The sequence below is a fragment of the Brienomyrus brachyistius genome, unplaced genomic scaffold (genome assembly GCF_023856365.1).
Source record: "Brienomyrus brachyistius isolate T26 unplaced genomic scaffold, BBRACH_0.4 scaffold46, whole genome shotgun sequence".
Taxonomy (NCBI): domain Eukaryota; kingdom Metazoa; phylum Chordata; class Actinopteri; order Osteoglossiformes; family Mormyridae; genus Brienomyrus; species Brienomyrus brachyistius.
Window position 1 is genome coordinate 2,407,227 of NW_026042321.1, and position 13,061 is coordinate 2,420,287.

The 13,061-nt window shown below is 39.8% G+C and overlaps 1 protein-coding gene across 1 annotated transcript; it reads left to right on the plus strand.

The window, feature by feature from the left end:
* The first annotated feature begins 1,752 nt into the window (after positions 1-1,752).
* On the plus strand, positions 1,753-13,061 carry LOC125723238 (pantothenate kinase 3-like). Its single transcript, XM_048999652.1, has 7 exons — positions 1,753-2,109; positions 2,959-3,311; positions 3,846-4,099; positions 4,183-4,359; positions 9,794-9,917; positions 11,944-12,069; positions 12,234-13,061. Exons 1-7 carry the CDS (start codon positions 1,899-1,901, stop codon positions 12,282-12,284), a joined length of 1,296 nt encoding a protein of 431 aa, XP_048855609.1. The 5' UTR covers positions 1,753-1,898; the 3' UTR covers positions 12,285-13,061.

The following is a 13,061-nucleotide window of genomic DNA, read 5'->3' on the forward strand; positions in this document are numbered from 1 at the left end:
TTTTATTTCAGTAACACTTTACTTGATGCGGCACAAATAATATAATATTAGACTATTACTTATGTATTAATTGATCATAAACTAAGTCTTAGTTACATACTGTTAATTCATAATTAATGGATCGTGACGCATGTTTTACCTCAAGCAGTTACTATATTTGTTGTTATGTCACTTAATTCTGTAAACCTTTGCAAACTACTGAAGGAACAAGTAGTTAATAACACATGAAATACTGATGTCATGTTTACTCATCATTAATGAATTGTGACACGTATTATCTCAAGTAGTGACTATATTTGTTCATGATTTGGTCATGATTTGTACTTCAGTAGTAACTGAGTTATTACAAAGTATTTGAGCCCAGTCAAGTAGAGTTACCTTTATTTCTCCTACGCTCTGCTTAAGATGTGTGGAGAGGGTGCGGGGTTTTAAGTACCTCGGTGTCCACATCACTGAGCACCTCACCTGGGGCACTCAAACGGACTTCCTCATTGGCAGAGCCTGACAGCGCCTCTACCACATTCTACCACTTCCACTCTGCCGTTATAGATAGCGTGCTGACAGGAAGCATGACAGCCTGGTATGAGTATTACACTGTAAAAAAAACAGAAATTCTTGCCGTGGGTGGTGTTCTGAACGTGCCATCAGGGCCTCTCTACCAGGCCTGCAGGATATTTACTCTGCAAAAGTGCAGAACCCGGGCCTTCAGGATTACCAGTGGCCCCACCTATCCTGCACATAAACTGTTCAAACCGCTGAAGTCAGGGAGGTACCTCTGTAGCCTCGAAGCCCAGACTGAATGCTCCAAGAGAAGCGTTCATCCACAAGCGTTAAGACTCCCCAGTAACGGCACATAACGGACAATCAGCAACTGCACAGAAATTCATGCTCTCTCTCCTCTAATCTCTCCCACTCCCCTTGTACCACCACTTGCATTTCACACACACACCTACCAGTCGGGGAACTGGTCACAATAAACATTTCACAGTATGTTGCAGACGTATGACTGCATGTGAAAAATGTAAATTTAGTAACTGTAGACCCCTCGTTCCAGTGTTCAAAAATTATCCTTCAAAATAAATTGAAAAGTATAAAATTTTCAAAAAATACAAAAGCGGTTAAATTATTGTATCTATGTCATTTATGTATATATATATATATATATATATATATATATATATATATATATATATATATATATATATATATATATATAGGAAATAGTAAAATCCAACAGCCCCCCTGGCTGTTGTATATGGTTTGTATTTGTTGTTCTCTTCACTAATAATAATAATAATAATAATAATAATAATAATAATAATATAACATCACTAGATTTCAGATGCATAGTCTTTTTTCCCCAGCAAAATGCTGTCCCTCAATCCCGTATGTGATTCTGCATCTTCCCCTGCTCCAGTTTCCTCTAACACTGAATTTAGATGAATTGCCCCTTACTTGTCAGTGGTTATATCTGTGCACTGTCATCTCACAGTCTACCCTACTTCTTGAGACAAGTTCCAGGCTTACATTGATCTTGAAATGCATGTAGTTATAGAAGATAAATTGCTGAATATACGCTACTTCCTTATGGTTTCATAAACAAACATTCACACATAACTGATATCTCAGAGAATATCCCAGATTAGGGAGGAAGCTACTTGCCTTTTACTGAAATGGGCAGGTGCCATTGGCTACCGAAATCGGTGATTTTTCGTTCTAGAGCGATGATTGGCTCTAAAAGTTGTCAATCAAATCTCAATGCGCAGGTCACGGCAAATCAGTCTTGGCCGTCGCATACGCTGCATACCGCTGGAAACGCTGTAAACACACCTGAGGTTAGGTTTGCTGCAAACGACGTCTGTTACTTCTGAGTGGGCCGGCATTAATCGCAGCATCGGATGGAGCTGAACGGCTATCACTCCGAAGATGAAGGAGGCACAGAAACCGACGACGGCGAGACACGGTTGCGGACGCCCGGAAAGGGAAGAGCGGGCGATCCGCGGATTGGGGGCGGCACGGAGGAGGCAGCGGCCTTCCCGAGGGAGCAAGGCGAACCGAGCGAGCGCCGCGCCAGACACACGGCGGATTCGCCGAGAAAGAGCAGGCCGCGTAAGTGTCCCCGTCACTCCAGTCCAGAGACCTTTCTCATGTTATTTCCAAGGCTTCCCGTTTTAATGTAACGTAAGAGAGACCGGTCCGGACCGATTTAAGATAGATAAATAAACCATTCGCATCTGCTTATACGTGTGATGATACATTGATGATACATTGGGTAAGTGCTGTTAATTAACTAGCAAGAATAAAACCGCCAGTTAGCCAGTAAATACATGATGTCAGTTTGTGGTTTTATTACGAATTTGCTTTCGTGTTGTTTTATGTAGCCAGGAATTTCCTGTATTAATAAAGCGATTATTCGGGGATAGTCTAACTATACACATCCCATCCATCCATACAAACATACATGCAAACATACATACAAACATAGGCCTACATCTCCCCCCATCCATACAAATATACATACATACATTTTCCCATCCAAGGTAATACATCCTTACGTGAAACGCCATACGGACCTCAGTTTTTTTTTGTTAAAATTTTTGTTAAAGCTTTTTGCGGTACCGAATGCCTTTTTGGTTATACATGTGTTTTATTGAGTTATGCATTTTCATGTTAGTATTATTGTTTACTTTTTTAAAACGTAACCTGGCGTTGTAGATACAAAAATGTAAATGTGTATGAAATAATAAGGAATGTCCACTGTGTGATATCTTATGTTATCATCTGAAGTGCTGTAGTCTCTGCTGTGGTTATAACAGCCCTGTGCTGAATAAGCAGCAAGATGGATGGATGGAGATGGAGCCTCCAGTATCCTCCTAGTTATCCTGGTAGTAATTATTCATCAGTAGATTTATGGATATCAAACAGGAGAGTAATTACTTCCCTTTTTTCTTTCTAAAGCATTTCCTTGGTTCGGAATGGACATTGGTGGGACCCTCGTAAAACTTGTCTATTTTGAACCGAAGGACATCACAGCCGAGGAGGAACAGGAGGAAGTGGAGAACCTGAAGAGCATCCGCAAGTATCTGACCTCTAATGTGGCTTATGGCTCCACCGGCATCCGGGATGTGCATCTGGAACTGAAGGATCTGACTCTATGTGGCCGAACGGGCAACCTGCACTTCATTCGCTTCCCCACCCAAGACCTGCCTGCCTTCCTGCAGATGGGCCGCGATAAACACTTCTCTAGCCTCCATACGACACTCTGTGCCACGGGCGGTGGGGCCTACAAGTTTGAGGCTGATTTCCGTATGGTGGGTTCAGTGGACGTTTCTCACTCGGGTTGTTACTATGTTATTCAAGTCACTTTGTCACTAAATGGAGGAGGGGGGACAAAAACAATTGTGTATCCTAGTATTTTCCCAAAACCAGATTATATATAATAGACATCTGGGAAACAATGAGGGGTGTTTTAGGAACACCAACTCACACATTCAAAACCTAAGGGCCAGTATAATTTGTAGCAGGGTATCTCTTCTGTGGAGGTACTCTGGAACGGTCTTCCGCTGTCTCTCGGTCACCTAAGAATTTATGTCTGTGGTGGATAAATTAAACAAAATGGCAGTCTTTCAGGAGCTTGAAGTCTGCTTTCAGTGGTATTTAGAACTTCCTCCATTAAACCTCTTCACATTAATGACATTGCCACTATTCTGAGTTGCTGGATAACTGTTATATATAGTTGCATTGCATTGTTGTTGGGTAGTTTGGAACATGCTGGAGTGATATTATGCAGCGTCCAGAGGAAACCATAAATGCTATTATCAGTTTTTTCCCCCTGACCCCATCAGATGGCTGATCTGCAGCTCCTGAAGCTGGATGAGTTGGACTGTCTCATCCGTGGGGTCCTGTATATTGACTCGGTCAACTCCAGTGGACCCTCTGAGTGTTACTACTTTGAAAATCCAATGGATCCAGTGCACTGCATAGTCAAGCCTTACAAACTGGAGAACCCCTATCCACTCTTGCTAGTCAACATCGGATCTGGGGTCAGCATTCTTGCAGTTTATTCCAAAGACAATTTTAAACGTGTCACTGGGACAAGGTGAGCTAGGCTGCCACTGATGATTTCCATTGCTTCGAAAGCTAGCATTGTGATATAACGGTCTTATAATGTCTGGCTTGCAGCCTCGGTGGAGGGACTTTCCTTGGGCTGTGCTGTCTGCTGACGGGTTGCTCCACTTTTGAAGAAGCACTGGAGATGGCCTCACTTGGGGAGAGCACTCGGGTGGACAAACTGGTTCGGGACATTTATGGGGGCGACTACGAGAGGTTCGGCCTCCCAGGCTGGGCTGTGGCCTCCAGGTAGGATGTGGCTGGGGAGCGACAGGGTGCGCCTGCTTAAATATGATCATTTAATCTCCTGGCACTAGCTTTCTCTATTTGGTGGTCATATTATATGCAAGTTGGCCTAAAATGACCTTCAGATCTGTCCCTTATACAAGGCTTAATATCATGCTTAAGCAGTTTAATATTGTAAGATCTGACGATAGCAAGGAATAAGGGATGGAAATCAAGATCCGGTTCCAGATTTTTCCATTGGTTGGAATCATATGCTTCCAATGTTGTCAGTTCCTCGTATTGATGCTGCCATGTTATGGAACGCTTTCAGGGTATAAACCGTGAGATAGAATGCATTTTGACATGGCATTTTTTTCCCCTCAAGACTCGGTACCAAATGCCTGTGTTTATGTGGTATTTTTGCTAGTGTAGTTATGTTGTAAAGGACTTCAGCCAGTGATGTTCTTTACATTTGCGTATGTTTGCGTACTGTGATGTAAAGCTTTGTTACAGCACATGCAAGCAGCTACACACATTTCAAAGCATGTAATGGACAGTATCACAGTCTTGAGCTAATTACGTCCTTCGGACTAAACTCTTAGACCTCAATATGATTTACCGTGCTTACATCTCTACCACTGAACTTTGTCAGAATGTATGTCAGTGCAGAAAGGGCCACTGTGTATTAAACTGCATTGTCAACACTAAGGCATCTTTCTCCGTACAACACTACACAATCAGTTTGAATCCTGAGAGCAGCACTCAACTGATAAAATTTCGGGTTAGGGTTAGAACCACTGAGATGTTGGTTTAATATTGGACATGCATGACACATTCGCATGGAAATGTCAAAGTGCACATCATTAATGTTCCACACAAAAACGCATTGTATAAGAAGTAATTAGATGTTTTGCACCGATCCTATATTTAATGTGCACTTTGACTTCCTTATTTGTTCATGTCAAAGCTGCTTCTCAGGTTATCGGTGAAACCTGCTGGTAAAAATTACTTGAATGCAAAATTAAAGCTCGTAGGTAAGAATATGTGTTCAACAGATAAAATTAAATACTTCTTTTCATTAAGTTACTCAAACATTGCTAGGCATAATGCCTGTTTTTCTAAAGAAGAATCATCAATTTTAAATTTATTTTCCAAGTTACAGTATATCCTTTTAAGAAAAGGAGCTTTCTAATTTATTTTAACATGATCAAATGTTAGGTAGACAGTCTACACTGTGTTTAGACAAATAATAAAATGGCTGTGAGAGAGAGAATGTATCAGGAATTGATAAAAAATCCGATCGATAAACAGAATCCATAATAGCATCGGTATCAATAAAATCATGTCAATTCTCATCCCTACAATGAAGAATACTGGGAGAAGTTGGATAATCTAAGACAAAATTTTGAGTAAGCTGTGCCTAGAGACTTGGTGAAGTTCGAGGGGGAAAAGTTTAATTATAGCTATGTACTTGCATGCCTGTGTGGCTCTAGCAGTATATGTATATGATGTGTATCGTTTGATACATCATTTTCAGTTCAGTACGCTCAATAAAATGAACATGGGCGGAATCTCAGTTCACAAGTAATTGCCCAACACAAAAACATTATGCTAATTGTGGCTGCGAGTTGGTTAATGCTGCTGTTAGTCAGTCATAATTGGCGGTTTGAGTACTTTCAGATTCCAAATTACACCAGCACTAGAGAGAAAGTAGTTAATTAGTCGAAGACAGTCTGTTGCTCTGTTATATCAAACAGTGATAGGTTGGCAGAAAGTTTCCGGCGGGAAATTCAGACCAAACTGAAAAAATAATTACGATTAAGACTGTTTATTGCTATAGATATCTGACCATACATGGTAGTAGAGAACACATTTAATTCATTATGAATGTTATATTTTTGATTTTTAAATTTGATTTACATACTTATTCTTACAATATGCAAATTTGCAATATGCAAATGTGTTATTCAGACACATTTCGTTTGGTTCACAACCATTCTTGGTTGTTTTGCAGTTTTAAATTTAAAAAATAATTTCGAGCCAAATTCTGTTTTTCCTGTTATATCGAAATTGCACTGAACTGTGAACCCATAACCAAGGTTTGCACTGAACCGTGAATTTAGTGCACCATTACACCGCTAACATATCCATTTTCCAGCTGCTTATCCATTTACAGTGTATTGAGGAACCTAGAATTTGTTCTAGGCAGCGTAGGGCTCAAGGCACGTGTACAGTAGACAGGGTGGACTGCAGAAAGAGACCCACATGTAAATACCACGCTCATAGAGACATAACAAATTGTCTGCCTTTAAAGCAGTTGTGCTTTCATATATATGGTATACATATGGTATATACATCACTCCTAGTGGTGGGTCAGATGAGGGTAATTTATCATGAGATGTTGCAATTTTATGCACAACAGCATTTTTGTTACAAACAATTGGAACTGGTCAACGTGCTAGGGAGGATATCAATGTATCAGACAAATGGGAATTGAAAGGCAGGCTATATAAACGATCACCATCATCAAGGCATGTAGGTTGTGTGTGTGTGTGTGTGTGTGTATACATACACATATATACATATATATAGAATAGTTATTTCAAATAAAAACAGTCTCTTCAGTAGACTTGCATGCATAATGCAAAAATAAGTGTAAGGCTACATTGTGACACCTACACAAAAAGAATTTCCTAAAGTTTGACTAATCAATTTTGGCTTGATTCCATCCATCCATTTTCCAAACCGCTTATCCTACTGGGTCGCTAGGGGTCCAGAGCCTATCCCGGAAGCAATGGGCACGAGGCAGGGAACAACCCAGGATGGGGGGCCAGCCCATCGCAGGGCACACTCACACACCATTCACTCACACATGCACACCTACGGGCAATTTAGCAACTCCAATTAGCCTCAGCATGTTTTTGGACTGTGGGGGGAAACCGGAGTACTTGGAGGAAACCCCACGACGACATAAGAACATGCAAACTCCATACACATGTGACCCAGGCGGAGACTCGAACCCAGGTCCCAGAGGTGTGAGGCAACAGTGCTAACCACTGCACCACCATGCCGCCCCGACTAAGGTGTCATTCTCAGGTAAAATAAAGAAATATTTGCAAATGAACCCAGTAGTACAGGTAGGCCTATCTGGCTATTACGTTTTAATAACTGCATGCTGCTGCTGACTTGAAATCCGATGATTTCTGTTCATGGCCACGATATCAGCGGTCTTCATGACATCAGACTGTATCTGATGTCCTCCTTGATTATTAACCAATTCGCTTAACGACCTACTCGTAGAAACGGAACATGGTCGGTAAGTTAGGAGCATTTGTATACAGCTCTGGGGAAAAAAATTAAGAGACCACGGCAACATTTTTATTTCCACTTATTTCTCAGGTTCACGGGATACGTCTCTGTGAAATAGACTTTTTTTTTTTTTTTTTGCAAATTCCAGCCTGGCTCTTAGACCCTGCTTCTCATTTGATGGAAGGGTTTCTTTCTTGCTTTATTGGTCCTAGCAGTGCACTCTAATCCAACAAAACGAGAGTTAATCCTACATTTGTTCTGTTCTACACAGACCAGGGGCTGTGTTCCCCTCCCAGCTGGGAGAATAACCCAGGGTTATGCTAACACATCAGGATATGTTGTTCTGTCATCTGCAGGCCTTTAAACTATGTAGCACAACTTTGCTGTACATAGTCACATTCACGGTAAACATGACCTAAGGCACTGACAGCAATCCCAGCATCCCTCAGCTCTTTTACTTCATAGGGGAACCAGACTTCTTTAAATTTTGCATCCACACTACAAATAGTGTGTGCCAAATCAGTTGTCGGTAAACTTTACACTGATTTTTCGATCATTAAAATGTCAGCGCTTTTTTAAGTTTTGTTCCCTATGACAATAGATTTGTAAATATATGCTGTAGTGGGACCTATTGTCTTAAAGCAGTTGACCATCACGGATCTCCCAATGTGCCTATTGCATGTGCATAGCACCAGACATTGTGCTAGTATTGAGGATGAGGCAGTGCCGCAGTGGGTAGTGCTGTTGTTGCACTCCGGCACTTTATGTGCGAGTTTACACTGGATCCTCTGGTTTCCTTCCACTGTCAGAAAACTTGCAACTGAAGTTCAGTGCCTAAATTGACCGAGTGTGTGTGTGCATGCGTGCATATGTGTATGTGCTCTGCGATCGGCTGGTGACTCATCTATCATGCCAATAGCTATGTATATTATATTAATGATTGCTCAATTAATTTTCTAATTAATTTTCGGGTAATTTACTGATTACTTTCATAGTTTCATAGTGATAGCCCTAAACTCAACAGATGCCATGACCTTCATAAAACTTTAGCTAAAAGTAGCAGTTCCGAATTCAATGTCACTGTTAAAAAATCTTCAAATTAATGTCAGTGACAACCAAACAAGGCAAGTCATGCAGAAAACAGGAACTCTGGTCAGGAGGGTTTTAAACAGTAGCAAGTAGAAACTGCTGAGATATGGTAGTGAATTTATTACTCCTAGGTTTCTAGCCACGGGAAGGACAAGCACTTCAGGAGAATTCAAATGAGTTTTTGAACAGAGACTAGAGTAGAAGTAAGATTATCAGTTGGACAGGAGTAAAAGTAGAGTGACCAGGCTTTAAGTTCCAGGTAATGTAAAGTTTACATTTACTAATTAGTTTAGCTGTAAATATTATTGAATAGTTCAATAATTTCATTATGAATCTGATGCCTACAATAAAAGCAGAATAATGGAGTTTGATGCTTTCCAGAAAATACTCATTGTGGTTTTAACATACTGTATTTTTATAGTGTTTAGCCAGCACTTTTAACTTACACAATTACTTATGTTATCTTTTTGTATATTTAGTGTCGGCAGGAATCAGAGATGCCTCAGTATATGTCTTATTTACTGATATACTGTAACTCAATTTGACATAATCACCCATAATGCAATATGTAGCACCTATTCCCGGGCTAACCTCTCTTGCTAAATAAAAAAAAAAAATCAGTTTGACGTGTGAATGTGACTACTTTCTATGACATGTAACAGATTTTACTCGCTTTCGAAGGCTTTGCTATAGGGACCTACGTCTGGATAGGCTTAAAAAATCTGTCCTAAATTTTGTGTAATTTCTGAATATTTTCTTACAATTAAATTGTATCTGTTCTACTGCTTTCCCTATAGATGTCTCAAAGTTATTAGTAATGACCAAATGAATGGTACATACGGAATTAGAAACATAACAATGGCTGAAAGGAAGAAAGACATATTTTTAGTGGGGTATATGGTATTTACTTTGTACGGTTTTGTTTGTAGAAGATAGGTATTTTTATGTAATGAATAATATATATGTTCACATATGATCCATCTAAATGGACAATTTTCAGTTGGTTCTCCAGGTTTATTTTTAAGTTGCCTGAATATTACATTTGATTTCTTTGTTTCAGTTTTGGGAACATGATGTGTAAGGAGAAGAGGGAATCTGTCTCCAAAGAAGACCTGGCCCGAGCAACATTAATTACAATCACAAACAACATTGGCTCCATCACCAGGATGTGTGCCCTGAATGAGGTAAACCTTTGTCAGGACTTACACACATCGTGCCTGTGTGCTCTGTTCACATATGATTCACATACGTGATGCAGAATGGGACGAACCACATTACTAAAGAAATCTGCCACTATGTAGAGCAAAACCGTATCTCCAGAACAAAGACTCCTATCTCATTTATCCCTACTAATACCGCTCTCTCTATTCTTTGAAGGTGTTAAGTTTCTTACTGTGTTCTTATTGTGTCTAGCAAGCATGAGAATGCAGTTGCTTTGTAATGTTTCCCATGATGTAAAATACATATTCCAGTAGTAGTAAAACACTTTTCCTTTGTGCTGTTCAGCAACAACTGGGGCATAACTGCAGCCCAGCATGATCCTCTGGGAGTCCATTTTGCTGGAACGCACAGGACTGTCCACAAAATAGACATTTTCCCATTCATAGCTAGAACATAAGTATGTTCCTTGTAGAGAGAGGGCTGCAGAACTACATCAGGGACTATCTGCTTAATCGAGATGGTAGTTGGTCTCCCGGGGTTCTGCTTTCTGCCTGATTCACTCTGCATTTCCTCTGTCTTCACTGCTCTGATGTTTATTGGAGTAACTGTAAAACTGATGATCCCGACAAGCGATTCTGCCATCAGAACAGAGACATTTCTAACAGCCAATCAGCTGCTGCGCTGCCTTTCCTTTAACAATTCTCAGATGCCGCTTAATTGATTTTGCACCTGTGAATTGTCCAACATAGCAGCCAGTGTTGTACGTTAAATTCAAACTTTTTTTTTATCTAAGAAATGACAGAATCCTCGTGGCTTTGTGCTTTTAGCCTCTTTACAGTGCTGCCTTGTGAACGTTTTATCAAGCAGCATTGTACAGGGCTATGAAAGCATAGAGAGCTTCCCTGCTCTGACAGCATTTATGGATCTGCAAATGATCAGAGCCAGTTCCGCTGTGTGTTTTTAATCAGTATCTATGACTAGCCTTGGCTGTGTGTGTGTGTGTGTGTGTGTGTGTGTGTGTGTGTGTGTGTGTGTGTGTGTGTGTGTGTGTGTGTGTGTGTGTGTGTGTGTGTGTGTGTGTGTGTGTGTGTGTATCCATCCATCCATTTTCCAAACCGCTTATCTTACTGGTTTTTTTTTTTTTTATTTGTGTGTATATTTTTCAATAACTGAAACAAATTCAAAGAATTTTCGCTTTTATGAAAAAAGGAGAAAAGTGAAAATTACTTTTAGCGTTTTGTCTATCAGCTAACCAATTATTGATATACAGTCAAGCATTGTAAAACGGCCAAAAAAATTCCAAATTGCCTAGTTACAGCGTAGTTGTTGTAACTTCATAGTGCAACACATTACTCCCTTGTCTGTGGTGATGCTACTGTAAACAAACCTTCTGCACTGCCAATAAAAGTATGGCACACAGCGTTATGTACAGTATGATATATGATAAACAGTTATGTTACTGGTTTATGTATTTACTATACCGGATTTTTATCGTTATTTAGGCTATACCATATAGCTTAGATGTGCAGTAGGCTATACCCTTTAGGTTTCTGTAAGTACACTCTAAGATGTTCTTCAAACGAGAGAATCACCTAATTACGGATTACTGCGAATGCATCCCTGCCGATAAGCGACGCATGACTATTGATTCTAGTTAGTGAAACTATACTGTGTCATTTTTTTGTATTTTATAGGCTGTATATTTATCATATCATTCCTACTTTTACTTTGTTACCGTAATTTTATATGTTACTTGGTATGATGTGATGAGTTATGTTTTGGGCCTGGAAATGCTGAAAAGTTTTTCCCATTAAAATTAAAATTTCAGTAAATTTCATGGCAATTGCTGCTTCGCATTACGCCATTTTGGTTTATGAAAGGTTTCACAGGAACGCTTTACTTTCGGATCGTGGGGGAAACCTGTACTTGGCATTTACTGACACCCTTTTTTATCCAGAAAATTCATTACTTTTCGAACTAATTACTGCTAGTAATATTTTGGTTTTAAAAAGGGGAATTTGTTTAAGCTGCTTTCTTTGTCCTCTGAAGAACATAGAAAGGGTGGTGTTTGTGGGGAACTTCCTGAGGGTCAATACTCTCTCCATGAAGCTGCTGGCCTACGCTATGGAGTACTGGTCCAAAGGACAACTGAAAGCGCTGTTTCTTCAACATGAGGTATGAGACATTTTAACCTCAAGCCTCACTTAACGTCTTGTAATAGCTAATATCCGTTTCGTTGATGAGGTTGATGCACACCGTTTCCATCGTTTAGGATTTTTGTCCCCATGAAGTAGTTGTGTGTTATGAGCACCATATAATGAATGTCTGCTTTTTTACAGGGTTATTTCGGAGCCGTGGGAGCACTTCTTGAGCTGTTAAATCCCTCCTAATCACCTAAACACAAGAGACTTGGCTGCTTCAGAAATCTGTCCCCCTATACCTGTTTATTTTTGTTGCCACTGTTCCGTTACTGTTTATGTGCCATGACTGCTTAGTTTTTTCAAGCTATCAGGCTTTGTTTCACTACACACATGTCCTATACTTATCCAAAGACCTGGACAGCCTGTCGAGCCCTTTGACATGCAGAGCATGTCTCCTTTTTCCCAGGGAACCATCGTTATGGACAACTTGTTGTCTTTCTTCCTTTAATCTACTTTGCACTATCATTTTCCATGAAAACTCACCTGTGTTGCCTTTGTCAATTGGTCTGAATACATTTTAAATATATACAAAAAGTATATGTGATTTAAAATTGCTATGTTCAGGTAGTATTTGGAAGGTCAGATTTCAAAATATCTTAATAGATGAGTATCTTGCTACCATATAAGATCTGAAACTGTGGGAAGGATTCTGGGGTTGTCTGTGGTGTAAGGAATAATGAAAGGAACAGAATGACCTCACTCCACAACCTTGGTATGTTAATTGTTTTACCGCAGAATCCACTCTTTCAGAAGACCAATATCTTCTCCAAATAGATCTCGACTTGGCCTTAAGTACTGTATGACTGTATTTATGAATACATACATTTTTTCCTTTTTAAGTATATCTGAAGTTGTATAAAGTTAGGTGCAGTCCTAATTCACTATAATTTGTAATTAGTAGGCTAAATAGCTGTGAAATATCTTAACAAGTCGACTATGTAATAAATGATGAATAGTTTTAACCAA